We start from the raw sequence: 26,221 nt of genomic DNA, 5'->3' as shown, positions 1-26,221 counted from the left end.
AATAAGAGGAATTTGAAGAGAGAAAGAGATTTGTAGTCATATCTGCTAAATATTTTCGAAAAGCGAATAGAGATTAAAAGGTTTCGTAATATCAGTGATTATTTGGCAATAGATCCTGAAAACTCATCCGACACTCTGAATTTTGAAACAAAAAAAAAAACATTAAAAACATAATACGTAAAAACCGACTCTTCTGAAAAATCTGCATATAAATAAGGCTAAAATTCCGAAAAACGCGTAAAAAGAGACATCAATATAAAATTAGTTTTTTCGAAGTTTAATTCAATTTCATTCTTTGACTAAATTTTAAATTTTTTCATTAATCTTTTTTTTTATTTATCTCATGATTGCCTTAGGTATATCGAAATGCACTTCTCAAGTGGTAATTGTAATATTTAAGCCTTCAGTGATCTCATATCCAAAAAGTTTCCAGTGATATTCCGATTCCCAAGCCGTACAACGGTGCCAGCGAAAAACGAGTTCCATGCCCGCAGGCTAGAAGCGATTCGCGAGTTTCTTGAGCAAAGAATCGCACGGTTACCACGTGGTCGCGCATCTTCTATACCGGTTATCTTCCTTTCGTTCACAGACCGGTTCCAGTCTGATAGGAATGGCATCGCGCATATCGGCAGGCATGCACGAAAGGCTACCGGAGGTGTTCTGGCCGAGAGCGTACGCGCCTGAACGGCACATACCTGCGCGTAAGATGAGTGAGTGGAAATCGAAAGTTTCGAAACTAACACCGAGAGACCACACCGTTCAGTAGCGAGTACACACGGCCGGGTACGGAATAAGGAAGAAGAAAGGAAGTCAAAAAAGGACCACGCGCGTAAATGCCGGTATTTCTGCTTCAGGGCCAGGGAACCCTTCGGTGCTATTTTTCTCGATTCCGCTGTGCACAGTGTTCTGCAGCATGAATGTGACAGAGCGAGAGAAGAGACAAACCAACACAGCGAAAGGAGCGGACGCAAAGGTGCTCGCGCATCTGTGCAAACGCACACAGGCTCAGTCCGGCCGCAGGTTTCAGGATCTCGTCCGGAACTGTCATTTACTCACCTTTCATACGAGTACGAACCGTCAGACAGTGCGGACGTGAAAGGCGACGAACTCCGTTTCATTCCGGAGCGAACGTAAAGGTTCTATTTTAGCTCTAGTAGAAAATTGTTTGTTTTCGCTGATTATTTCGAAGTAGCATGTTCTAAATTGGCTCTGCAAAAAAGGTGAATACACACCAAGTTTTGGATTATCAAAATTTTGCTCGCTGTAGCCGCTATCAGTGAAAATTACTTGCAATACAAAACCGTTAAGTGATCGATGTTGTGAAAATTGTGCAACAAAGTTTAAGGAATAATTAAGTTGCCGATCGCAAGAACAAGGAATAAGTGTAATTGAAAGTGTTCCAAAAACAACTTTAAATTCAAGAAATAATAAATATTCTATGGAAGAACTCTGTATACCGACTCATAACCAAGTATCTGGATTGCTTTGACCGTATGTTCATCCCAGGATATAGGAAAGGCTGAAGACTGCAAAAGGTAAGTGAGTAATTGAATGTGTGATAGTTTTTGCAACTTTCTTACATATTTGTTCAGAACGAAACTGCCAATTATCATACCGAATTCCTCTGTTACTATTTATTAGTGCCCACTTTGGAGTGCCGCAGTTGCTTTAAAATATAGAATACATTAATAAATTTGAGCTCAACTGGACAAACGGGGGAGCTGGAGACGACCACCAATTACTTGTTGCCGACACATTATTAATGTTTGTTGGGAGCGAAACCGTGTATAATGAAATTCCGTTTTAGAACCTGTTTTTTTAGCAACGACAAACCGACCTCCGGATGGGGTCCACTCCATAGTATCCTGCGTGACGAATGATAGCGCACGATTTGCAGGTCATCGATTGATCATTTACCCACCCTCTCGATTAGGGCCAGATTTTTTTTTGAACTGTAAAAGTATCAAAGCGGATTAGATAGACAAGATTAATGAGGTTTGTTTTGATTGGATCGCACTATCCGATAGTGCAGCTGAACGGCAAAGGTCGAATATTAATTGAATTATTCAAACAGCGGGTGGTCAATGTTTTGCGTTTGCCCGTTGGAGTTATTGGTAGGAATCAGTAACTGTAAATAGTGACCATTAATGAAATTGGTATGCAAGGTTCTGCTATCTTTATTTTTTTTCCCGAGATATTCTATTCTCGTTCTGGAGAACCCCTGCCGTCAGGATATCGTGGCAACGGGTGTGCAATCATATACTTTTATGTCGGCAACAACCGTGCTGTTAACGGATTGAGAATAGGTATTATTTTTTACATCATTACGCTAATCTGATGGTCCCGTAGTTTTTTGTCCGTTTGCTTGTGCTCATATGCAAAGCCACCAATTTTGCGGGCAAAACGCATAAAAATTTACGAGTATACCCTCATAACAGCCACCGGTAATGATACTTGAGTTTTGGAGTTGTTTGTGTTTTTTTACAACTGCCTGTAGTGCAATGTGTCACTACGTGCATTGCATGTTTCTTTTTTATGTCTCTGGTTCTCGCAGGAGGAATTGAATTAATATTAGAGTCCCCAGGAAACTATTAGTGGAAGAGTCAGCAATTAGAATCCCTGTCTATTCTGCGATGTGCGATTCAGCTATCGAATCGTAACTTTTTTTATCACTGTGACCTGCTGTAGCAGCCGGTAAACATCCTGCCTTCACTGCAGTCTGCGATTGAACCCATCGCTAATGAGATAACATCCGGTTCGCCACTGTCGATTCCGCGGTAAACCACCAGCTCCGAACACGTTCGGTCCCTTACCTGTGCTTATCATGCGCCGAACATCACCGCCGGGAACTGAGAAGCACGGAAAGGGTGGTTCGCAAGTTACACATGTAAGTCCTCTCAAGAATCCACTTTCGTGTTTCCACCCTGCTGTCAAAACAAGCAGCAGCAGAGTCATACCGATGAAAGTCAGCGATACTGCATTAGATTCCAGTTTGTTTGGCAGTCAGCCATATGGTAAGCCTTTGGTGGTCACTGTCTGACCACTCAGTTTTCCGTGCCATCGGGCGCTCGTTAGGGGTAAAATGGTAAGGATAATAAATTTTCAGCTTTTTTCTTTCTCGCGTAGATAATGTAGTGCTGCGGACTACATTGGTTCAGCACTTTCTCCGAGTGGTTCGAACTGCGTTTCTTGTTAGAAAGCGAAGAAGAAAGGTCACCACGACGCAGAGGTCAAGCGCATTGTATACAACAGAGGGGGAAAACTCGCGCTTCCTGAAGGATGCTGAAATTCCTCTGAGTAGGGGAAAGTAATCTTACAACGAAAGTCACCGCGATTTTTCCGTGGTCATCACCTTTATCCCGACTGTTGATTTATGGTAATTGTGGCAACTTTCTCCTCCTGTGCTGTACAATCTTGAGGATTCTACAGTACAAGTTGGGTTCAACAACGGCGCGGTCGAATCAGTAAGTAGATCCGCAAATATACCGGCAGCCGGCTGTTATCGCAACCCTTTTCTTTTTCGTCATTCGATTGTTTTACGTGGTGTCATATTCAGTTTAAATTTTATTACTTCACGGTAGAGCCATTGTTTCTGACCCTATTGCAACAGTTGAGGGGTTGAGATTCGTCGGACATTTTTATTGATCGATAAATTCCAAGATTAGTCAAATTGTGGAACGTGCAGCGGAATAAAACGGGATTAGTCCTCGGCGTTGGGTGAGGGAACAGAGCTGAATAAAATCGAATTGCTCGTGTTGTTCACCGACAATTGAAACACTTTCGAAATTTAATTGAAATATTGCTACACAGTTGCTGCGATAGAGAGCGATTATTATGATTCATAATCGCACCATTGTTGTGCGCGAGCAAACGGAGCAATAATTGTCGATTATAAATTCACCGATATTCGTCAGAATAATACGGGACTCAAGCGAAACAGAAAAAAAGGTGTGTAAGGCGTCAAGAACAAATTACCATAAGAATAGCACCAGCGTTAAAAGTGGCACATCGAGCGATTCAATTGATTATTGATTTTAATTGCTGCCTCATAGCCGTTGCCAGTGTATACTTTCATAAAAAAGCTTTCTTTCAAATACTGTTAAAATTCTGATATCAAGCTCCAGGCCGTTGAGATTTATCATCCGGCGATTAAATTGCGCTGCGTATCGCTCTTTTCTAGCACGAAATTCTCTAATCGCAAACGTAAACAACTTTCCTGCACTCGACAACGAACTGACTGACAGCTCGCCGCTCGGATGCGTTCATCTCCGGCGGGCTGTTTATTCTTCGCAGATTCTCGGCTGCCGATCGGGTCGTCAAGCATGAAATTGCTGATGGGCTTCGATTTATTGTTTGCGCGTGCGGAACTCCTACGGGCACTCCACAGCAGTAGGGCAAAAGGGTATCAATTGCTGGTATAATTAATAAATTACACACAATTATGCTAGGATAGATAAATTTTTGTTCTTCTGCCAATCATGATTGACATTGGTTTGCTATGTAAACGCTTTTTTTTAATGATTTTTGCTATCATTTCAAGTGTATTTAGCGTTTGTTCCAAGCAACAATAGTCCCATTACGGATATCGATTGTTCCTGTTTGGCAGTTATTTATCGTTTACCGATCCCAAACCCAACGTCCGCATTCGTCTTCAGGATGATTTATATCCAGATTTCTACAACGTTAACCCCTTTCCGGACAGTTGATACAACAGGACCGCGATGGGACCGGAAATTATGTCATTTAGCGGTACCTGAAAGGGATAGACAATAGCGATTCGCTACACACTCATACCCAGTGATGGTGGTTCGGTCGAGCGGCTTCGAGCAGGTTTTACGACCAAAAACAGGCTTGACAGGATGCTACCACCCTTGGAGTTCCTTGCCGAAAGGCAAATGTGACAAATGGAAGGTAAACAAAACTCTGGTTCAACGCTTTCTTGGGCCGTGTTGACGTTCCAAGGCATTGTTTTTCGTCAAATTGATCGAAAAGATAAAGAAAACAACGGACCACGCTTCCTCGTCCGCAGGCCGGACATTCATCAGCTGGAATTTTTTACCTTGTATGCGCTCAGGTGTCCCCTGTTGCTTTCCTATGGATATCGTATTTCTTACTATCCTGCAAAGGATTACGGCTGTTGGAACAGGTCTTTAGTGATTTAAGCTACTTTCCTTTGAGCAGATTTGAAGTATTATGTGTAATAACAATTTGTTCTAACGGAAAATCCTATCCAAATCCGCTGGCGGCTTGTAAGAGAGCACAAATCGTTCTGATTCTGCTGTCTTTGAACGATATTCGTGCTGAGCGTGAGAGTCGCCGGATTTTGCACTAATAAGCTTGTGGTTTTCCGCTTGCCCTTTGATTTTATTCAGGATATAAAAAAAAACAAGACCAAGTGAGGAGCCTCAAAACCGACGAATTAGTTCTAATTGTGGTGCCGCTAGCTCCGTAAGTCTTCAGGGTGCAAGGCGAAAGACAATAGCTGTAATTAGGCATCGAAGGTTAGGCATGTGTAACAAATGACGACAATTGTCAGAGCGTGAAGATTGAGGTAATTTTCACAGGAACTGGCTTCCTTTCGGTAGTAATTTATGCGGGGTTTTGAAAATTAAATCATTAGCTTTAGAAAGGCTGCTTTCGGAAGGGAAGCCACTCTTTGAAAGCCAGTTCATAACCTATAATTTGCGCCCATTTCTTTTGCCTTTCTTCTGGTTTTACTCCGCAGCTAGAGCACAAAGCTCGGTCCCGGTAAATAAATAATCAATATGCAACACCCTGGTTGAACTTTCGCAAAAATTAAATTTATGCCCGGATTCATCTTTTGCTGGAAATTTGATATTCTGCCTATTGATTGATTCAAAACGACTGCTTGGTGTGATATTGAAACCAACTATCAATGAAGTCTAGAGCGGTGCGATGGGAACACATGGAACGTCAGTCAAATGTCAAAACGGCAACCCTTCTACTGCTGTCAGTATAGTGCAAATCTAGAACTTCACCCTTTTGCTTACTTTTGGGGGGGATTTTCTTGCACTTCCCTGCATGAATTTTGCATGCTGGCGGCCGGGAAGCAAGTTAGCTATCATTTATAATTTACTATTATGTGTGTTTGCAACAGAAGTGTCTCGCACCCGTAGCCGTCGTTCGAAAGTGTGGAAAGTTATCGAGAAAAAAAACACAAACACTCCTCCTCATTACACGGTGCATTTTTGTAACAACGAGACCCGAGCGAAAATGGGAACGAAAGTCGAAAAGAGGGCAATCGCCGTCACCGGGTTTGACGTTGACAAGAAAGTGACATTTCAACCGTCACAATGCACAATGGTACGAACCGGGGTACGATTCGAGCGTGCAGGACGCCGTCGGAGTGTGTATTCCGGTGTGTTATGAATTAAAGAGTTAATTCCTTAATCATTATCATTTTAGGAGGAGCGGCTGATTTTGCACGGGTTCGGGGATTAGAAGTGTTTATTTCGGTTTTGCGGTAGCGCATGAATATTTCGGTGATGTTTGCGGTGATTAAGTAGTAATGATTTATGCCTGATAGATATGGAATAGATTTTGGCGCAGTGTAATTGTATTGAATCACGCCCAAATTTTGTCTGCTAAATAACGGGTGACAAGTAAAAATTTGGATTTTTTTTGCTGCTGTCAAAAAAAAGGTAGATGAACTTTAAGAAAAATTGATTTATTTCTCATTAGGATACAGAATACATAAACGAAAAAAAAATAACAATTGAGAAAGGTCCCTTACCGGCCTTCCGACAGAGCTTTTTATGTTGCCGGAACACGAGCGAAGTGCGGCCTTCACGTCGACTTTTCGAATCCATCCAAGTTTGCAGTTCGTTGATCTCCAGTTACTTTCGCACAGAAGGAACTTAAAATCCCAAACAAATCTTCAGTTGCGTATTCAGGGTGCAAATGGAGTCAGGGTTGTTCAGGAACGTTAAATTTTTTTGACTTAATGTGATGATATTTTAGAAGAAATGGTATTAAAATTGGGATTAAACATTCCTTCTGGTATACATTTTGATTGATAGCCAAGTCATTGAACTTGAACCATGTTGCAGTGATCTATAGACAGTCGAAACCGGAAGATTTTCGCTTTCAAAATGGTTTACCGTGAACTTTTTGTCAAAATTGCTGTGCAGTTCATAGCGAACTGTACAATGCACTTGTGGAATGCTTCTTGTTTCGACGCCATTTTGAACAGAACAGGGCAAGTTTTTTTATTCCATTTGAGGCCCCGAACTATCCTAAATTCATCGGAAGTCGATTGTTTTGTCTTTGCTTGGCACATTGCATTCCAAATCTCTATGGAAAAACCTACTTTTTTCCATTTTCCATTCCAGAGACCTAAAAATGACTTAAACCATACGTGATGTGACTTGAAAAAACAGGTTTTTTGATGCTTAACAATTTTGCCGAAGACACTACAGGGCTAGGATGTCCCTAAAAGTGTAAAAGATGTTCAAAATTAAATATATCGAAATAAATGCTAAAAATAATTTTTTCTGCCAACACTACCGGCGTCTTCAATCAGATTGCCATCACAAGTAACCTCAGCAAAATATTGTAGATCCTACCCACGCCTAGAATAATAACCTACATTTGTTTGCTCGATCAAGCTGAGCATGAGCATGAGCATGAGCATTGACGACCGTACATATCGTAGTTGCACCTCCGTGATTGACTTGAGCTAGTGAAGTTGCACGAAGAACCACATAGATAGTTTTTGGAATGTTATACCATCTTCAATGTACAACAATTCAGTAACTCTCACTTTAAAAAGATCAATAACGGCGCCGGCCACGTCCTTACAGTCGTTGGGAAAAAATAGGAAGAGGTTTGGTAGTTCGACAAACGTTGTTATGAGACCGAGTTGTTATGAGACCGAGTGTTATGAGCCGTGGTAGGCAATACGATCAGATATTTTTGAATCCAGCGCGCGAAGAATAATTTTTTAAACCAAATAATGAATCGTCAGATACAAAAGCTAAGCGCGAATCAACGAGCTGATTTGCAGACACCGATTTTATGTCCTGTGAGAGTAAGCTACGCGATACGAATCTCCAGATCACCAGTCACAGCAACCCGAATTTTAACGAATAATTACTATACTAAAAACAAAACCTATCTTTTTTTTTTTTTGTTATTTTAGAAACAATAAAGTGGATATTTTTAATAATTAAAAACAATACCGTGAACATTCGATATATATCGCGATAACGTTGTTTGAAGCGGCCACTATACGGTATAAAATTGCTATCTTTATCACATTTGACATGTGACTTATATTCGAATGCGAGTTGTGAAAAGTAAATTATTTTCAAACGCGGGTATTGTCGCATCCAGCCTGCTCATGTGTAAGTAAAACTATATGAATATTCGCCGTTAATATCAATCGTTAACGCAAAAAATACCTAATAAAAGATAAAAAGATAAATTTAGAAAAAAAGGAGACGCACACACCTAGACCAAAACGTCCAAAACTAATTGTGTTGCGTCTATGATTATATAACAAAATTTAGCTTGGGGCTGAAAATAACCATTCAAAAGCCAGAGAAGTCATTAACAGCAAAGAAAAAATAATGAATATCGAAACAAAGTAATTAAACAAATTTAAAGTTCAAAATTTCAAAACATTTTAACAATTCAAAAATATTGCGAAACAGACAGACAAGTTGTTCGGTACGCGTCTTTTCTCAGGTAAGAAATATGAATATCCACAATGAGAAAATATATAAAAACGCTGCAATTTGCGCCGTCTAGCCTCAGCACACAAACCGCCCGTACACCGCAGCACTGGAGAAGAGGTTTCACTGCGATGAACTTTAGACACAATACACTCTTCGCATGAACACGAACGCGTTTAAGAAATGTCAGATGTCACCAACACAACACTGCGCTATTAAGACAGCCATTTGCAGAGCGATAAACTGTACAAGAAAACTGTATTAAAATTCTAATTCCTGAATTTTTCTCTCTCGTAATTCACTTTAAACATACTGTAATCAACAAGGGATACCCTCAACTACAACTATCACTCGAATTTGACATTTTTTCGCACTATGCACCACAATTAAACGCGATTATTGAAGACGCAATAAGCAAATCGTCTACACGCTGCGGGCTTCTTTCACTCTCCTACATTTGTTTGCTCGATCAAGCTGAGTCTATAAACTCAGCCGATAGAAATCCTACTGACGTCAGTAAAGTCGTAGGATTGGCAGAAAAAATGATTTTCAGCACTTAATTTGACATACTCAACTTTGAACAATAAACAATATCGCACGCTTAGCCTTGGGGCTAAGGTTAGTTGAGAGAATTCGTTATCGATATTGTTTTCGGAACATTTTGCATGTGTAGGATAAGTACAACGATACACCGTGCCCCAGTGCTGAGTTGAGGAAATTTTCAGCTCGAAAAGTTACTCGACTCGATCGTGATTCGAACCCGATATCACAACCATGTGGGAGAGCTAGTCGACCGACATCGCTAACCACAGAGCCGCGGGGACCTCAACTTTGAACAGCTATAGCTGTTTTTAGGCACATCCTAGCTCTTCAGTGTCTTCGACAAAGTTGTGAACCATCTAAAATGCTATACTTAAACGCAATTTAGTGCACTAATCAAGCTTTACTGAGCTCTCTAGAAAGGGAAATGCACGAAAGTTTTTCCATACAAATTTTCATATAAATTTAAAAATCAATCGACTTCCGGTAAGTTGAGGATAGTTTGGGGCCCTAAATGGAAAAAAAACTTGGTTCTAGTAAATCGATCACTTTGCTTTACTCTACTAAGTATACATACACAAAATAGAGAAGAGAGAGAAAGCTTACAATATACATACTCTCACTTCTCTTTGAGCGTGTTTGTTGTGGAGTAAGAAAGCCCAAAAAATATTATTTTTGGTTTTCACACGTTAGACTGAATCAGCACTTAACAGCAGAGTTTTTGGTTCAATTGAACGTTTTCGAAAATTCGATACGTCGAAACAAAAAAATCGGAACGTTGAACGATATTTTAGCTTATCAACTGGTTATTTTAAGTCTCTACTGATAATGAAATGAATGCACCTTCAGTACACTTTATCATTCATCTTTATATATATACGTTATTACATAGAGAAATTGCTATTGGAAATTATGTGTCTTTCCTTTTTTAATTTTATCATTTCGTTCAGCTTTTAATATTTTTGTTACCAAAGTGACAATCACACGACAAACAGCAGCAGGTAAACGCTCCAGAGTCTCGTTGATATTAGTGCATCATTAGAGACTGCTTCGGGAACGCCATTAAAATTACTCAAGGTACATATAAATAACAAATGTAAACACAAACAATGACAATGATTGAAAGGAGTACGCAGTAGGCCGCGAGAAGCATCTCACTGCCATTAGCTTGAGTTTGCATCAGTTTTTTCCTCTAGATATTGAAAGTAATTTATTAGCAATAAATTTTCTCCGCTTGAGCTTCTGGACCCGAAGCCCTTCCGATACCTAATGATGCCATCGGGCTTTGAGAAACGCACATCCATACTGTGGGATGCGGAAGCAAGGTTACTCTTGTATCTTTTTTCTCTGCTCTATTTCTTACCGGAGCAGCATCCTTCGTTGAGACATCGACAGCGGGTTTGTCCCAGCAGTGATTAAATTAAATTAAAATTATAATATTTGAATAAACATATCCCGTTCCCGTTTCAACCCTTTTTCGCAGGATGCCAGTGGACCGTGGAGATCGGAGCAAAGAACGTATTTCATATCTGGAAAAGCACTGTTTGCCCTACTTTCATCCCTTCTCTAGGGACAAGCTGCGACGTCTTATCGCAGATGACATGCTGCTACTGCACCGCTAGATGTGAACCGCTTCATGCCGTCCCAGATTGTCATAATAACCGAATACACGGCTAGGTAAAGTTCAAGGGGTCCCATGGATGAAAAATTTATGATCTGTCCTCCGAAGTAGTCGCTCTGTAGGGAGATTGGAACGGTAATGTTAGTCGAAGATACCGCTAGATGTCGGTGACTTCATTTAAATATATTATACTATCGAAAAACTATAAATTTTTACAAGTACTTTCACCCCGTCAGTAATCTCTGCTGGGCGGAGTAAGTTTGAGAGTAGATTTCCTTAGTCAATTTGCATCGACAAATCTGGCCCGCTTTCTTATGGTGGATGTTTTTATCGGCAACGGATAGCATTGCAAAGCATAGAGGCCATATATTTTCTCCAACCCTTTGCCGCATGAAAATTTGCTACATAAATTGAAAGTCGAAAACAAGTTTCTCAAAAGCTATTAGGCAAATCTAAACTGTTTGCCTTGCAGTTCTTATGCGCACTCCGATCGATGAAAGGGCGCAAGGTAATAAGCCCCGTAAGGACCGGACAGCTAGTGAAACACAACATAAACGAAGGTTCTTGAAAAGAATCCCGTAGTGGGACCTGCGTTGTCACATAAAAAAGAACCATCCAACGTAACGAACTATTTTCGTTTTGTTTAGGGTTACCGAAAGGACGATAAACCCTTCAGCTGGTACGGCGCGAGCGGCTCCCTCCTCTAGTCGGACCCGAGTCATTCTTACAACCGACCTACCTGCATGCTTGGACATAAGAAGATAGCAATCGAGCCTTCATTCACAGCGTTTGTTCTTCGTGTCGCTGCTGACGCTAAACAAACATCCGAGCACATTCGCTGCTGCGGCATTTTCTTCCGTACGGTCATATAGGATTACAAGCGGGATCTCGTCTCGCGAGGTAATCACCCGTGAAAGTTCCGCGGGCTAGCGATGCGAGAAAGGTCCTCGCGGCCACACCACTATCCTAACCATAATGGGCCACTTGTAAGCATATTAATTTCTTTCGCTTGTGCTTGCTGTGCGCGATGCATCACACTCTCGAGTGTCCTGCGAGGTGTGAACGCTTTAATAGACTATATATGCTCCCGGATGTTGATTGTTGCCGGGGAAGGTCATAGCGATGATGCAACGATATAAGGTTCCCGCGTGTTACCGTTAAGTGCGGATTAGAAAAGGTGGTTGCATTTCATGGCTACCGCTGCTAAATGATTATGACCTCCGGCGAATTACGCGTCCTTGAGAGGTTGACACCTTGGGCCTTTCTTCCGACGCGGGGTGTTTTACGCGGAAAAAGGGTTTTCTTTGGACTTGATGTTCGTTGGGCAGACAGTTCGAACAGGTGACGGTCAGTTGTTTGTGGTTTATGCGGATGACCCTTGCACTGCCTCGTGCTGTTAATGCAATTCTTTTCGGTTTTCTCGTGTCACGTGGATTAATTAACTCTGCGGGACAGCAGGGATTAAACAGGAGGTGTTGATTAAATACAGGTGAAAGCTGCTTGTTTTTTTATTATTGGATGAAATAATGCTTATTCGCAACCATCCAAAACCATAATTTGTTATTAGGTGTACAGTTTTGCTTCTATCGTTTTCCAGCAGATGTCTCTAGCTGGAGGTAAGTACTAATCAATTCATATCGATCAGAATCGATACGCAATAGCCATAAACATCTGTCAACATTATCGCATGAAAACCTTTGTGGATATTTGTTTGAATCATAAACTTATATGAGTTAAATTAAAGTTGGGTTAAGTTTTTATTGACATGATCTATATTTTGTTTTTACTTCGTACATGTAAACTATTGTCAATCACTCTATATAAGGGCAGCAAATACACTTCTCCGAATATCATTAGACATGTTTTCACATAAAATAATTCCACCACAACCAGGGCAATCAATGTCAACAAGCACCGTACAAGGAAAGCCCTAAAAATTAAAATCGCATAAAATTTTTGCATCAGTTTCCCTAATTGACCTGCAAATAAACATAAACTTGCATGGCCCGTGCAAAATTGAATCAAATCCGCTGCAATTACGTAACATTGCAACAGAGCGAAACCTTGCACCGCACACTGTTCTCTTCTGTCCCACTTCCCGCTAACATAACGAAAACCATCCACCTAAGAAAGGGTTCTTCGTCGCTCTGCCGACCCATTTCCGAAGCCTGAGCAATCCTCTTATCATGCCCCGTCATCATTGCACAGCACAAAATTAATTCTTCCAAGCGAGACAGCCTTGCCGGCAACGTCCAGAACGTGGGAAATCCTGCCTTGCCTCGTAGGTATACCATACATGGAATACGTCGCTCTCGTATGTTCATGTTGTATCTTCTTCCTATATTTCGCGTGCAGCTCTAGGCGAGCAACAACCGCCTTTTACTGTCGCTTTCTCCCCTGGTTGTACGCAATGCATACGAATAGACTACACCAGAGCGCTAGAGGCAGCAAGACCTTGAAGGATGACGTATCATCCTGTCCCGTACGGGACAGTGTCGCTGGCGAAAATTTCTTACCCCGATGTTTTCTCCAGAAAGTGTCCCCTTTCTCTCGGCATGGGCTTGCTAGAGCGCTCAACATAAATCTAGATCACTTATCCGTCCTTGGGCTTTCTTTGTTGCGGATCCGATACAATCCGATTTCATAGAGTGACGGACGGTGTTGACGAGTTCGGGGAAATTGAAACAGTCATCACGCATTTTTCTTCCAGAGTCAGGCCCAGCTGACGTTGAACGTTCGGCGCGGTGTTCTGTTTCAGCTGGATGAGTGACGTGAACATGGCAAGAAATAAAAAATACAAACCGATTTTCTTCTCCCGGGGGCTCCTTTGGATCCGGAAGCAAGCAGGGACCGGCAAAGTGTTATTTTTAATTAATTGAACATGATACGGTTGAAAATATCCGTACGTTTTTCAGTGCTGCCCGTTCTCGATGTAAAGGCTGGGAATCGGAAGTGTGTAAAGGGTTCCGGTAAGTGATAGGAATATGTATCAAAACAAACGTATCGCCTTTCTCCGTATCGAAAATCAGTTGGTATAGGATTGGTAAGTTCTACCCATCAGTTTGGTTTCCTCGTTGACAGATTTGTTACACTTTCAAACCGATTTCCATGTAATTGTGATTCAAATTAGCTGACTTTCATCATAAACTTTCAAGACGTTAACGCATCTTTCACAGGTCACTTCGGCACCCATTTTTACATACCGAGTTGTTTTGTATGAATCCAGGCAGGAAGTCGTAAATATCCAACACTTTTTCCAATAACCAATAACGTATTATTTTTTATTTCCTCACTCGTTCACAGTAGGTGACATTTTAAAACCCACAGGGAGTCCCAGGACTTTCTCCGATCGGTGAGCTTCGGTTTTCGCAAGGTTGCTGACAGCGAGACGATTCCTACTTCAATCAACCGCTCGCACAGTAATTATCGACGGCCATGAAAACAGTCTAGGTGTCTCCTGTTCTTTGTTTCCGCCGCTATTGTATCCCGTAGGCTGCGATAGTAAATATGGACACCACGAAAAAAAACCCACTTTTTCCTGCGTCTCTTGGTGTATGCGTTTTTTTGTCCTACCGGAAGATGAAAACATTTTGATTTAACTACGTTTAGTCCTATTATGGAATTAGCTACGGACAAGTTTTTTTTTCTCTCTTTCCTGTCTTAGTGCTCCCGGTGTTCCCGACGCATCTGTGGGACACCTTTTCTATAATTTATAAACTGTGCTCTTCGGCTGGCGCAATTTATGAACAAAAAAGGATATTAACTCTAACAGCGTTTGTTTTTCATCACTGATTGGAAGTGACAAGAGCGAAAAAAACGTGGATGTCAAGAGCCTTTTGTCGTGTGACGGTTTTCTTAAAAACGCGCGCGTTTTTTTTTTGGGTCTCCGTTCTAGAGTCTTTCGTGAGAATCTTGGCGGGGGTAATTTTTTTATCATGTCAAATGTCACGACTGTCTTGTCAGCATACCTCTATTCTCAGCGGGACTCTAGGCGCAATCCGTAAGCGCATCCGACAGGCTCTGATTTGCATTCGAAACTAATTATAATAAAATAAATTTCCTTCAAGCCTTGCGGGTCGTTGTCAGGGGTAAAGGATTAGGCGCATCGTTGGATTAGGTAAAAAAAGAACGGTGAGGATGAATCTGCGATCTGTTTTTTTTTTGTTCGTGATCATTGACTGCAAAAACTATACACGCCAGTCAAAAACTCTTCGTGGCCGGCTAAGGGGTTACAATTTTTTTTCGGCGTCAACTGTCGAACCCGCAGAACATCTTTCATCTGCTTGGTTGCATAATTAGCGCTATCCAATTTTTCAACGGAAGACAAATTTTCTATGCCCCTTCGATTGATGATGTCTTCGCCCGATGCAGTTGGTTTTGTTACCGACCAGCTTCCCATTGAACGGTCGAAAAACAGGTTTCCTATAATTTCATACCCGCGGTCGATCGCTGATAACGGTCTCCTTCTCTAGAGGGCAGTGTAATATGTTTCCAATTTCATTTCGTTTAGACAAGTTCTTCCGTCAGCTGGGGTGAAACGATATTGCGAATTTATGCATGCATGGTCAGGCTTAGAGACACCGTACCAAACCGGATTGCTTGAACGGATCTAGGATCTTCATAAATCAAGGCTCGGTGAAGTGTTCGCGAAAAATGGATTTTTTTTCGTTTTGCTTGGCTGCAAAGTGGAGAACATCGTTGGACCTGGGGTATGCAAATTAGTGCTGCTATTCTTTGTAATTTGATATATATTTCTATTAACAGGATCTTCTTCGTCATTTTGCTACTTAAGGATTTATGTAAAATGCAGGATCTTGTGCAGCTCGAGGCGAAGGCTTGCTGATTTTCTTTTGTCCACCGGTGTAACTTGTTTCGAGACCACGAAAACAGGATTCCCGCGTTCATTAAACTTCGCTATGTACAGTGGAACTAGTTTACGCGAATTACAATTCCAGCAAACCAGTGGTGGCAGTTTTGGTAGAACATTTTCGCATCGAATCACAGTTTTGTGCTATTGAATCCCCTGAACATTGCAGGATTAAATTGAGTGAAGCAATTTACTGCCAATTGTTGCAACAAAACGATATTTTTGATTCCAATTTGTAGTATTTTGCGTCCAACGTTTGCCTCAGTCAAAGCAGGCTCAAATGAAGTCTATTCATCGAAAAGGCGTGAAGCGTCTACAAATAATCTGTGGGAAAGCAGATCACTTCCGTGATACATTTTTTTCGCTCCCTCTCTTTTAAATGTCGGTATTTCCCTCTGCTGCAGAGCAACTCCCAATGTATGCAATTTTTAATTCAGAAGAAAACTGCTCTACTTCACCTTTCCCTGGCAATCCTCCCGGGCTGGAAGAAGGAAAAAAAATACCAATACATAAGCTGCTTCTTTCCACTGAATACCAGACTCTTCTCATGCTGCTGGGGCTGATTGCCCGCCGTACCTCTAGCTGATCCGCATTCAAGTAGTGAAGAAGCAGCTGCCTTTTACCCTACGAACTGCCGCGTGGCATGTAGCCACAGACATTCGCAATATATTTCTCTGCTCAGAACTCTGGTTTTGCATCACGGTTGGATTGCCTTGGCCTTCTCCTGGTGTTTGGTCTACCCGATAGATAGCTGTCGGGATACCTGGTGTGTGTTCCAAAACTACAGTATAGTTTTAACAGTTTTATGCTGCTGGCTAGTGATGACCTTCGCTCCCAATAGCGAAATCGGTTATCTTTCTTAGGAAAAAAATCTGCGTCCGACAGCTTCTGGTCTAGGACCTGTAAGCCCCGAACCATGACACCATCGGGCAAATAAATTAGGGTTTGAATTGAAAATTTTAGGACACACAAGACAAGATGTCTGATAGGAACCAGCTGGAAGGTGAAATTTTTGCGCAATTTTTTTTCCTTTCTAAGTCCCCTTCGCTTCAGTCTCAGCGTCCTTGCTTCCGTGCAAACAATCAAGTGATAAATTTTCTTCTATTTATCTTTTCTCTACTCTCTATTCCTTCTTACTGTCACCCGGATACCGGACTAAGGGACAACGAAGCAATAATTGTTACGCTGTCTCGTTTGAAAGACAAATGCTACTCGGAGGAAATCGATATCGAACCGCTAGATTACTTCCTATCTCAGCTGCGTCAGTTGTGTATTCGCCTTGCAGTAGATACATTTCTCGCAACTTCTCAACGCCGAATTTGCATTTACAAGACATTTTCTTCCTTCTTTGGCGTGGTTGCGAGAGTTCCTAGTGCGGAACATGACTCCTCGGTAATTTTGTATGTTCACGACGCGAATTTGCACTAGGGGTTACACGCTTATTGTTTCGCGACTGTTAAATTGTAATTTATAATGCCATGCATCCAGGAATCGTATTGCTATTACAATCCGGTACTCGCGTTCAATCATGAGCGTCGTATTTCCTCGCTTTTGAAAGCCAACGCAGCGTAACACAAAAATGTGCAGGCAAAAATATTGATATATCGCCACTGTTGAATATGTTTTATCATGCAAAACCCGGGCATAAAACTGCACATTTTTGCGCCCTCTTGGCTTTCTGCCCGGAAAGGGTAATCGGATCCGTTTCTGTCATTAGCATCGATAGGAAAACTTATCTTTTTCTTTTGTTAGACTCAAGTAGTGCGCACACGAGAGCTTCTCTTCATGATGCGCCGTATCCCGGTGAATAGAAAGGCTTGATACGATTGTTGCTCGAGATAGTGCGTCTAGCTAGCGGATCAGGATCAGTCCCACTTTAATTGGATTTAAAGTTGTGCGCCATTTTCCACAGACTGCACAGTTTCTAACGCTCACCGAAAAAGGCGAAACCTTAGAATCATGGGGAAAAAGAAAGCAAGCATCACATCCTTTTCTCCATTCATGCGTAATCAATTTTTGCTCTTGTTATTCTTGCCTCTGCAATTGCAACTGATTTAAGAAGTTGCACCTTTTGCCGGAGAAAATGAAGAAAAGCGCACTCTTATTTTATTTGCGCTCTTATATCCTTCTCGACAGGAAAGGTGTTCAACTAGAGCTAAGGCAAAACCGTTCCTTTTGTACGGACAATGAGCGAGGGGTGAAGACAAAATTGGATCAGAATCTTAGACAAACAAACCCAATTTGGATCCGTTTGGTAAAAACATCTGCGCCAGTTTCGTCGCCGTTGCTGCCAAAATCGGGCTCAAATGTGTCAAAAGAAAGCAAATCGCAATCGTTTTGCGTAACACTCCCGGCAAGCACTTGCACGACCGACCGTACGGGTTTTTATAGGGCTTCACTTCACTTTGTAGTCCGCTAAATGATTGCCGTAAAACAAAAGCGCGTTTGAAGCCCTTCGAGGATTATGCACAATCGCGATATCAAAGGCAAGAAAGTCAAGAGTTCGCAAAACACAGGGGACTCCCTTTGGAGATTTCTTTTGTTCTAGAGCTTCGTATTCACGATAAAAACCCTCCAGGCGAAAGGGTGCACACTCCCGGCTGAGGTCGAATCCGGCATTATTGTTTTAGTGTCTGGTATGCAAATGCCTTCGTCTCCACTGGCATGGCTGGTTTTGTTTGCATTTTTCAAGGTTAATCGATCATTACAACAATTTATACTGCCAAGGATGACAGCCGTCGCTTAGCCGGGGTTGTTTAAATTTTTTGATTGCCATATTTCAGAGTTTAAAAATCCTAACCATATGCGATAGCGGAGTTTCCGTTTTTACCTCCACTACCTACCAATTGCGTTTGGTTAACCAGGGAAAACGCCAAAAGCAGCACACAATGTTTTGAGGCTATTTCTCTTTTTATCATTTTCCACCGGCAGGCTCTGTCCTTCGCTCGGCTAAAAGTGATGCAAAATCGCGCTCTTTCCTTGTTATTCAAATTACCGCTGGGTTGGAAGTTTTCGGGAACTCCGGCTGTGAACGAATTTAATCCTCAGCAAGGAGCAAGCACGTACCGGTGGAATCCTAGGGAACCTTGAATGTACGCGGGGATCAGAAATTGGCCACACATACATACGCAGTATGGCTCGACTTACCGTCGTGGCTGTCTTTGTTTTGTTTTTCTTTGCAGTGCTGTAGCCCGAAGGCAAACCTTATGCTTATGAACCTCGTTCCGCCCGGAACGACCGGTATGGTATTGTTCGTTTCTTGCATATTGCAAATCAGCACACGAAAATGAAGGCGAACGCGCCAAATTGTTGCACACATTTCCCATTGTCGTCGCTTCTCTAACGATCCGGTTGGTGAAATGCTTCAATCATAGTTTGCTGTGCCGATTTGACCATGTAGGCCTTTGACAGCTGCCGTAAGAGAACTACGAGCAGGGTTGAAAAATACAACTTGAAAAAAAAATGCACCCAAACATCAAGTGAATCGTCTATTCAATCAGTCCGTTTGTAATTCTTCAATGTTATCTAACAAATTTAATTTATATGTCGTAAACCGTAAGAAGGATTTTATAAAAGTTTATTCTTCTCAACTGAACAGTGTATGGGCCAATATTTTTGTTCTTTGTCGAAGGCGCCCACCCTTTCAAACCGCAAAACAAACCTCCTCGGACCCCTCGCGCGATTCGTCTCCTACGGCCCTTGTGCGATCGACCCCGCGCGATAACGTCAAAAATTACAATAATAAGTTTTATTATTCAAATTTATACGTACCGGACCCTCTACTACCGCTGAAACGACGGCAGGCGGATTTCGGTAAACCACATTGGGCTAAGGGCTAAACGCACAGATGGCGCTCCGTTAATGCGAAGGAGTACAGGCAGCAAAAAACTTACCCTGATCAAGCGATAAGAAATTTCTTCGCTCCACAGGAGATCTTATAAGCGTGCGGTAGAACGCACCGACAAAGATGCTATTTGTTTTCGAAGGTTTTGTTTCCCAACCAAGAAAAGAAATACAAAAAAAAGAACAGATAGTACAAGGTGGAAAAACAGCGAGTTGAGCATTACTGATGCGCGGGTGCGTAATTATTCTTCGCAGTATCGATGTCAACTTGGTGAACCGTGTGACATCTGTGTGAAGGCCTGGACGCTTCCGTTACTGCCGTATCGATGCATGCCCGATAGAACATCTGCGCATCGGATAGGGAATCTCTGATCTATCTATGTTCTGGTTACGGCCGTGTGTTGAAAGGGTTGTTCGTTCCCACCGCAATTTGAGCTATTTGTTAATAACAGTAATTACCGGACTTTTCAATTAAATTCCAATTACGGCTAGCTTTGCGTGATTTGTTCGCTTACGAGCCTGTAACTAGCTAACAAGCTTTTTTTTATCGCGACAATCAAATCAGGAAGTAGGCCGGAAATGACGGATCTAGTTTCAGGTAATTATGACAGCCTATTCGCACAAATCGTTTTTTGTTACACGCACAGGACACTCTGACAGTCGCCAGTGTTTTCTGTAGAAGGAATTTATACAATAATGTAACGGTGTCTAATATTGGAATATCTCATAAACGGCCAAACAGATGTGTTGTTGGCCTGTCAGCACAACAGCCGCTGTTTAAGGATACTCTCATGAAAGCATAAGCTACTGAACGAAACACCAGCTGACCAAAATCATTTGAATTTATAATTTCTCTCAACTTTTTTTTCCAACATTATCGTCACGGGAAGGAGCAATTTAACAGCACGAATAATTTATAAGCAACCGTTGTAAACTGTTCACTTGGCAACGACGAAGCCGGTCAGCTGAAAGGCCAACCAATAAAATAGGATGATTATTATCAATTTCGTCACTTGCCCACGTTATGCATCATTGTGTAACACGCTGGCAGTTGGCGCCCGACGCCGCCGTTCGCTCTTCTCCTTTTCACCACTTCTGTCAAATTGATGATAAACACTTGTTTATTGAAAAAGGAATGACTTTTACGACGATCAATAAATAATCAATTAGCACTCGTTCTATCCTAGTTCTTCACGGACCTCTTTCTGTGTTATTGTTTGTGTCCTGTTTTTTCTAACAGTTCTTGTTGAACAGCAGATTCTAACCTCACCGACGTCAGCGCGCTCGTGCCACGCTACCTTCCACTTGATAAACAAAGCAGCTGGGAACGAAAAACAGCGCCTCCATCATTTGTGTGCTTGCTCTTCAGTCTTCACACGTTACCCTGATCGAGGAAACCGAACGGAAAGAAGCAATCGATAAACGGGTGGGCACCTGCTACGGTTCCCTAGCAAAGGCAACACAGCAAGCCAGCCGGTTAACGACTTGTCTCCGTTTTCCTCTTCTGGAGCAGTTGTTTTGTTTACTTTGTACGCTGCCAGCATCGTCACGTCAATCTACATGTCATTCAGAGCGATAGCCCAAAAGAGAAAACTGCTAGTCATCGAGGATCATTTGAAGCCGAAAACAAAATAGAGCAACTGGCGTGAAAATCAATTAATTAGGATTGAACCGACTCAATCAGTATTGGTTGCCTCCTGCCAGGCCACCTGGCATGATGTTGAGCCGCTACTGTGTGTTGCCATAAATAAATATATACACACACAATTTTCCGAGCGCGCTAAATATTGAAACCCGAACGTCAACACTTAACCTTTCAAGCACTAGACACTTAACCTCTCTTGTCCTTCCCGTTCGTAGCACATAAGGGCTCAGACTTTTACATGCAAAATAACTACAGTACGTCATGCTGGCAGTCATTTAAATATTGTAACAACTCTCGAAAATAAGCAAACACGCAAAACGGATACGTTTTCGGATCTGACACAGTGGCAGGTATTATGGGCCCGCGGTACACAATAGGTTCTGCTGCAGGACTCCTTACTGTTTCATTCAAAAAACAGGCAAATCGAATTTTTCATCCATTCCGTCGATTGACGTGAAAAAACTCACCAAGCAGTCGGTCGGTGAGCTTCAACAGCTGACATGCGGGTGCGATTACAGTCAACTTCATCGCCGTTTTATGTTTACCCCTTGAAGAAAGCGGGCGAAAAACGACTCATCCTGTATATCAACTGACTCAAGGTGCGTTTATTGTCACTCAGTAAAGTTCATCGTGTAGAATCGTAATACCTAATATTTAATTAAAACCTAAGCCGCAAATAAATTCGTAAACGCAGTTGAAATTTACACGGTACACCACGGTTATGATGACCGCAAGCTGGGTAAGGTAGTGCCTGCAGCAGGAACAGCATGGAATAATTTACTTCGACACATCGTAATCGTACAGTTCCTTCTTAATGCACTCAAGCGTTTATTTTTGCTCCTCTTTACGTCGCGCTTAACCTCCCTCTATTGCTAACAATTTCTGGCCAATGTGAAGAGTTATGGATGTAGATCACGTTCTGATGATTTATACCTGTTTCTTCTGTTTTATTTTATTTTTTTCATATGACCGTGAGACAAATTTTTTCACTTCCACTAGACGGTTGGTGGGGCAGAAATCCTTCCGTGACTTAGCAGCAATCACCAGAGAATTTTTCAAACCACGTTTTATTCAAAAGCGCAGTCACACAAAAACATGAACCGAACGTCTTTTTTATTTAGCGCCCGCTTTTTATCTTGATGTCCGAAGTGGACGGAAACAACCGGATGGAGTTAACACGAGTTTAGCTTTAATTGGTTTCGATTTCTCGTCCTACCTAACTTTTCCCACTGGCGTACTCCACTAATAAAGGCCCTTTTCGTATCGTTACAGAATAATCAAAATGTTGAAGTGGACCGTTACGAAACGTCCGGAAGGAGGTACGGCGGCCGCCATTCAACGCCAACAGCAGCGACAAAATGCCCAAGCACGCAGGTCATTGGGAGCGCTGAACGACAGAGCGGTCCCAAGTGATGGAATTTCAGCAGTAAGCAAAATCAAGGCCAGACGCTCGCTAGGAGCCACTATGCTACGGAATGCCCACATCGACAAAGAAAACCAATGCGTCACCTCGACCCCACATCACGTGGCAGGTGGTAAATCATCTGCTTCACCTTACTCAATGGCGTTGCGAGATGTAAGCAACATCACCCCCAACACAACACCTCGCCGTCTCTCATCCACTTCGCAAGGTCGCAAGCGACCTCTCGCTCTATCCCCAACCGCGGTCACTTCTACAGCTAAGAAGGAATGTGCGGTACAATACGCCACTACTCTGCCGACCTTCGACATCGAATATTCACCGTGTGGTGTTAAAAACGTACCGTTTCTAGCTTTACGCGGGTTGGGCCTTGCGGATTCATACTTTGAAAATCCTGGAAGATACTTTCATGAAGATCAGCCACCTGCGGCCAAGCGAGCTAAACCATTCGCAACACCCGCTCCGGTTATCGGAAAACCGGAACCGGCACTAACTCCACTGTCATCGCGACTTTCCGAGTTGCGGTTCAGTAAAATCAATTTTAAACGCCATGCCTCCGAGGCCAATGCAGCCAACAACAATAACCAAATCTTCAACGACGATGAGCCATCGCTGAACTCGTCCGAAATGGGTGATATTACACTAGATAAAATGATCGATGCAATTCTAGAGAGTGCTAAAAAGGACAAAATCCCCAAGCGAAGCTCCAGCGTCAAATCCAAGCAAGCTAAAATTCCATCCCCCACCTACACGCCAGCCGATGATCCCGCTTCTGACTTGTACACGGACGCCTTACTACTCGACCAGCTGCCACCGAAACTTATCGAGCAGGCGGAGACGACCATCATCCTGGAGGAAACCGCAAACGTCAACGAGCGTGAAGTCAAAACTCCAGAATCAACCAAAGCCGGCAGGTCGTTACGGCAATCGCTAACGCGGTTTGTTTTGGCCAGCCCTCTAGATGCTTGCCACTTGAGGCGACAGAAAGCTGTTCGACGAAAAAACAAACTAGACACTATGGAGAGAGAACCATCGGAGAAGAAACCCTGCCGAATTGGACTGACCCTCCCGCATGGCATCCCTAGTCCGGAAACCCCCGGAACCGTAAGCCAAAGTCAATCAAAACTGGAACAGTTGGCCCAAATGGAAACTCCATCGGAAAATGCGAATGCACAAGATTCGGACAGCCAAAATCCAAAATCTACGATTGTTCTAGGTATTATCGACGAAATGACACCTAGTATTCGTTCGATCGATTTGCAAGGAACTTCCACTCCAACTGGGATGGAACTGGTTTCGCTCGAGAAAACACGAAAATGTTTGGCTTTTTCACCTTCCTTGAGCGAAGACTCGTTGGAGAAAAGACGCTCTGTGGCGTCGTCGACAACCTCGCGCTGCTCGCGAGTTACCACCGTAAAAGGTGCACTGGAGTTGAACGTTCAGTTAGAGAAGGACAATAAATTATATGTTCACGGTGAGTGGTGGATGGTATGACGTCGTCATTTGGGTTTTAGTTTGTAGGATCGGATCGGTAAAGGTTTACTAACAATTATTTTTTTCAGTCATTAGCGGTAAAGATCTGCAACGGCCTAGCGGAAATACGATAAACGCGTACGTGAAGGTAGCAATTACAAACTCGGCGAATGTTGTCGAGCAAGGTTTCCAAAGGACAGCAGTTCATCGGAACTCCAGCAAACCAGTGTTTGATCACCGGTTCGTGTTTGAACTGGGTTCGGCATCAGATGAGGAAAACGCACGCCGAATTCAGCTTGCTGTGTGGCATCGGGACAGGGAGTGCAAGTAAGTACCTTATCATAGAACAATCCAAGGCCCCCTCGTGCGGTAAACAATGAGAAATGCTAGCAAAAACCACGTGGTAAATAGTTGGACAACGTGCTCGTTCGGTTCGCGTGAGTTCTTCCACCGATATCTGCCGAAATCCTGTCGACCGCAGTGCGCATGTCCTCCACCAACCAAGCTTCTGAGTGCTAGTCGAAGCAGATTTTCTTCTCAATCGTGTCGCAATTCTGCTCGTGAAAGGATCCGTTTTTCGTCTCGTCGAGTTCAAGTCCAAGTAACAGAGGGTAAAAATTCTGTTCATTTTTGTGCTGAAAAGTAGTTCTTTTTTATGGGAATGTATGAAATTTTGTAGTTAGCTAGTGTGTAGATAGTTAATCTAGTGTACCATAGTGGAAAAAGTGTATCCCCAGACGGATTTTCACCCTGAGTAAACCGTCTGCAAAGCTTCAACAGTGTGGTGAAGTGTGCGTGTGTGTCCCCAATCGATTCAGCCATTTTGAAACGGAACCTCCTCTGGAGCCATAGGCGAAAAAATTTCCGTTTGCTGATTTTGTGCAATTACCGTGAACAGGGGGTGTGATAGTACAGGCAAAAAATGCATTGCTTCCTTTCTCGGTAACCGTTCTCTGTGGATTACTGATGAATGTACAGCCTTGGTAGTGCGGGGGTAAACGTGAAAAATCAATCATTGAAGGATTATTTTTTGTGAGCGCTGCTAACGGTGCTGGTGTGTTTTATATAACCAGGCCCGGGAAAGCACTGTGGTACTGCAGGGTGTGCGTGAGAGTGGGTGGGTTTGAAAGTTTGGTGCTCCTGGTAAAGTGACGGAACGCAACAACAACAACAACAACAACGACGACGACGCCAGCGACTGCGGTGGCTGGAAGGTTCTTCAAGTAGATCAAAACGTCGCTAGGAATAATCAGAAAAGATTCTTATTTGTAAGCCAGTGCTAGTGGCCAGTACGTGAATGTGTGTGTGCAATCAATCTGATGTACAGATTATTGCTTAATTGCGTTGAATATCGTTGGATGACTAGGTGTGAAATCCCAATGTTCCAAATTAGGTGGCAGTGATTATACACTGTGGAAAGGTTGCTGGAAATAAGTGGTCTCTAGAGGATAACTGTCAGCCGCTCGTATGTGCTGGACAATGAAAGGCAACAGCAAACTGGAGATACGTAATTGCGTCTAGGAGAGCGGTAAAAAAGTAAATCACTTTTTGTCATTATGAGTAGATTTGCACTTGTTCCGTTCGACACTGGCTCATAGACAGGCAGTGTTAATCTAGATTCGTATGAAGCGGTGTTGTTGTATGGCTAAATTCCGACGAACGGGTATAGATTCATGTTTTGTTGGTGTGAACGTTGAAATTAAATAAATTCTGAAACATGTTTCCTAATTGTGATTAACGCTTTTAGCAAAAGCATTTCCAATTATCTTGAACGTACCATGCGGTCCTTCGCAAACAAAAACTAGTTTGGTTTTGTGATTACTCTCGGAACAAAACTCATATCCTTGTTTCATTATTCAGCTGTCTTACCATGCATGCAACCTATTCGGAAAATCCCTGAAACCAATTTGTACCAGGCTTGACCGGGGGGATTAGTTTGTATCATGGTCGTAAAGTTATCCCGATAACGGCAACCTTTTACATAAATTGTGTGGCTAGTTGGACGCTACAACTACAAAGGTCATTGATTTCCCATCGGTATGACGGGTGGAATTCGGGCTACACAACTGCAGCACTCGGTACACCTTATCATAAGGGACACGCGAGCCAATTTCCA

At 42.6% G+C, this 26,221-nt stretch overlaps 1 protein-coding gene across 7 annotated transcripts in view; it reads left to right on the top strand.

The window, feature by feature from the left end:
- The first annotated feature begins 1,062 nt into the window (after positions 1-1,062).
- The window catches only part of LOC129725873 (uncharacterized), an 80,116-nt gene continuing 54,957 nt past the window's right edge, over positions 1,063-26,221 (top strand). For 5 of the 7 annotated variants that reach the window (XR_008728187.1, XM_055682232.1, XM_055682228.1 and 2 more), the window contains exons 1-3: positions 1,063-1,535; positions 22,485-24,106; positions 24,195-24,432. Coding sequence is in view for 6 of the 7 variants with exons in the window: in XM_055682232.1 (XP_055538207.1) it covers positions 22,495-24,106; positions 24,195-24,432 (1,850 nt within the window). In the remaining variant the exon portion in view is untranslated. The remainder of the gene's footprint in view (positions 1,536-22,484; positions 24,107-24,194; positions 24,433-26,221) is intronic. The other 2 variants (XM_055682227.1, XM_055682226.1) reach the window with 2 other exon arrangements.

The sequence above is a fragment of the Wyeomyia smithii genome, chromosome 2, assembly GCF_029784165.1.
Source record: "Wyeomyia smithii strain HCP4-BCI-WySm-NY-G18 chromosome 2, ASM2978416v1, whole genome shotgun sequence".
NCBI classification, from domain to species: domain Eukaryota; kingdom Metazoa; phylum Arthropoda; class Insecta; order Diptera; family Culicidae; genus Wyeomyia; species Wyeomyia smithii.
The sequence above is the reverse complement of the archived record's forward strand: the minus strand, read 5'-3'. Positions and strand labels throughout refer to the sequence as shown.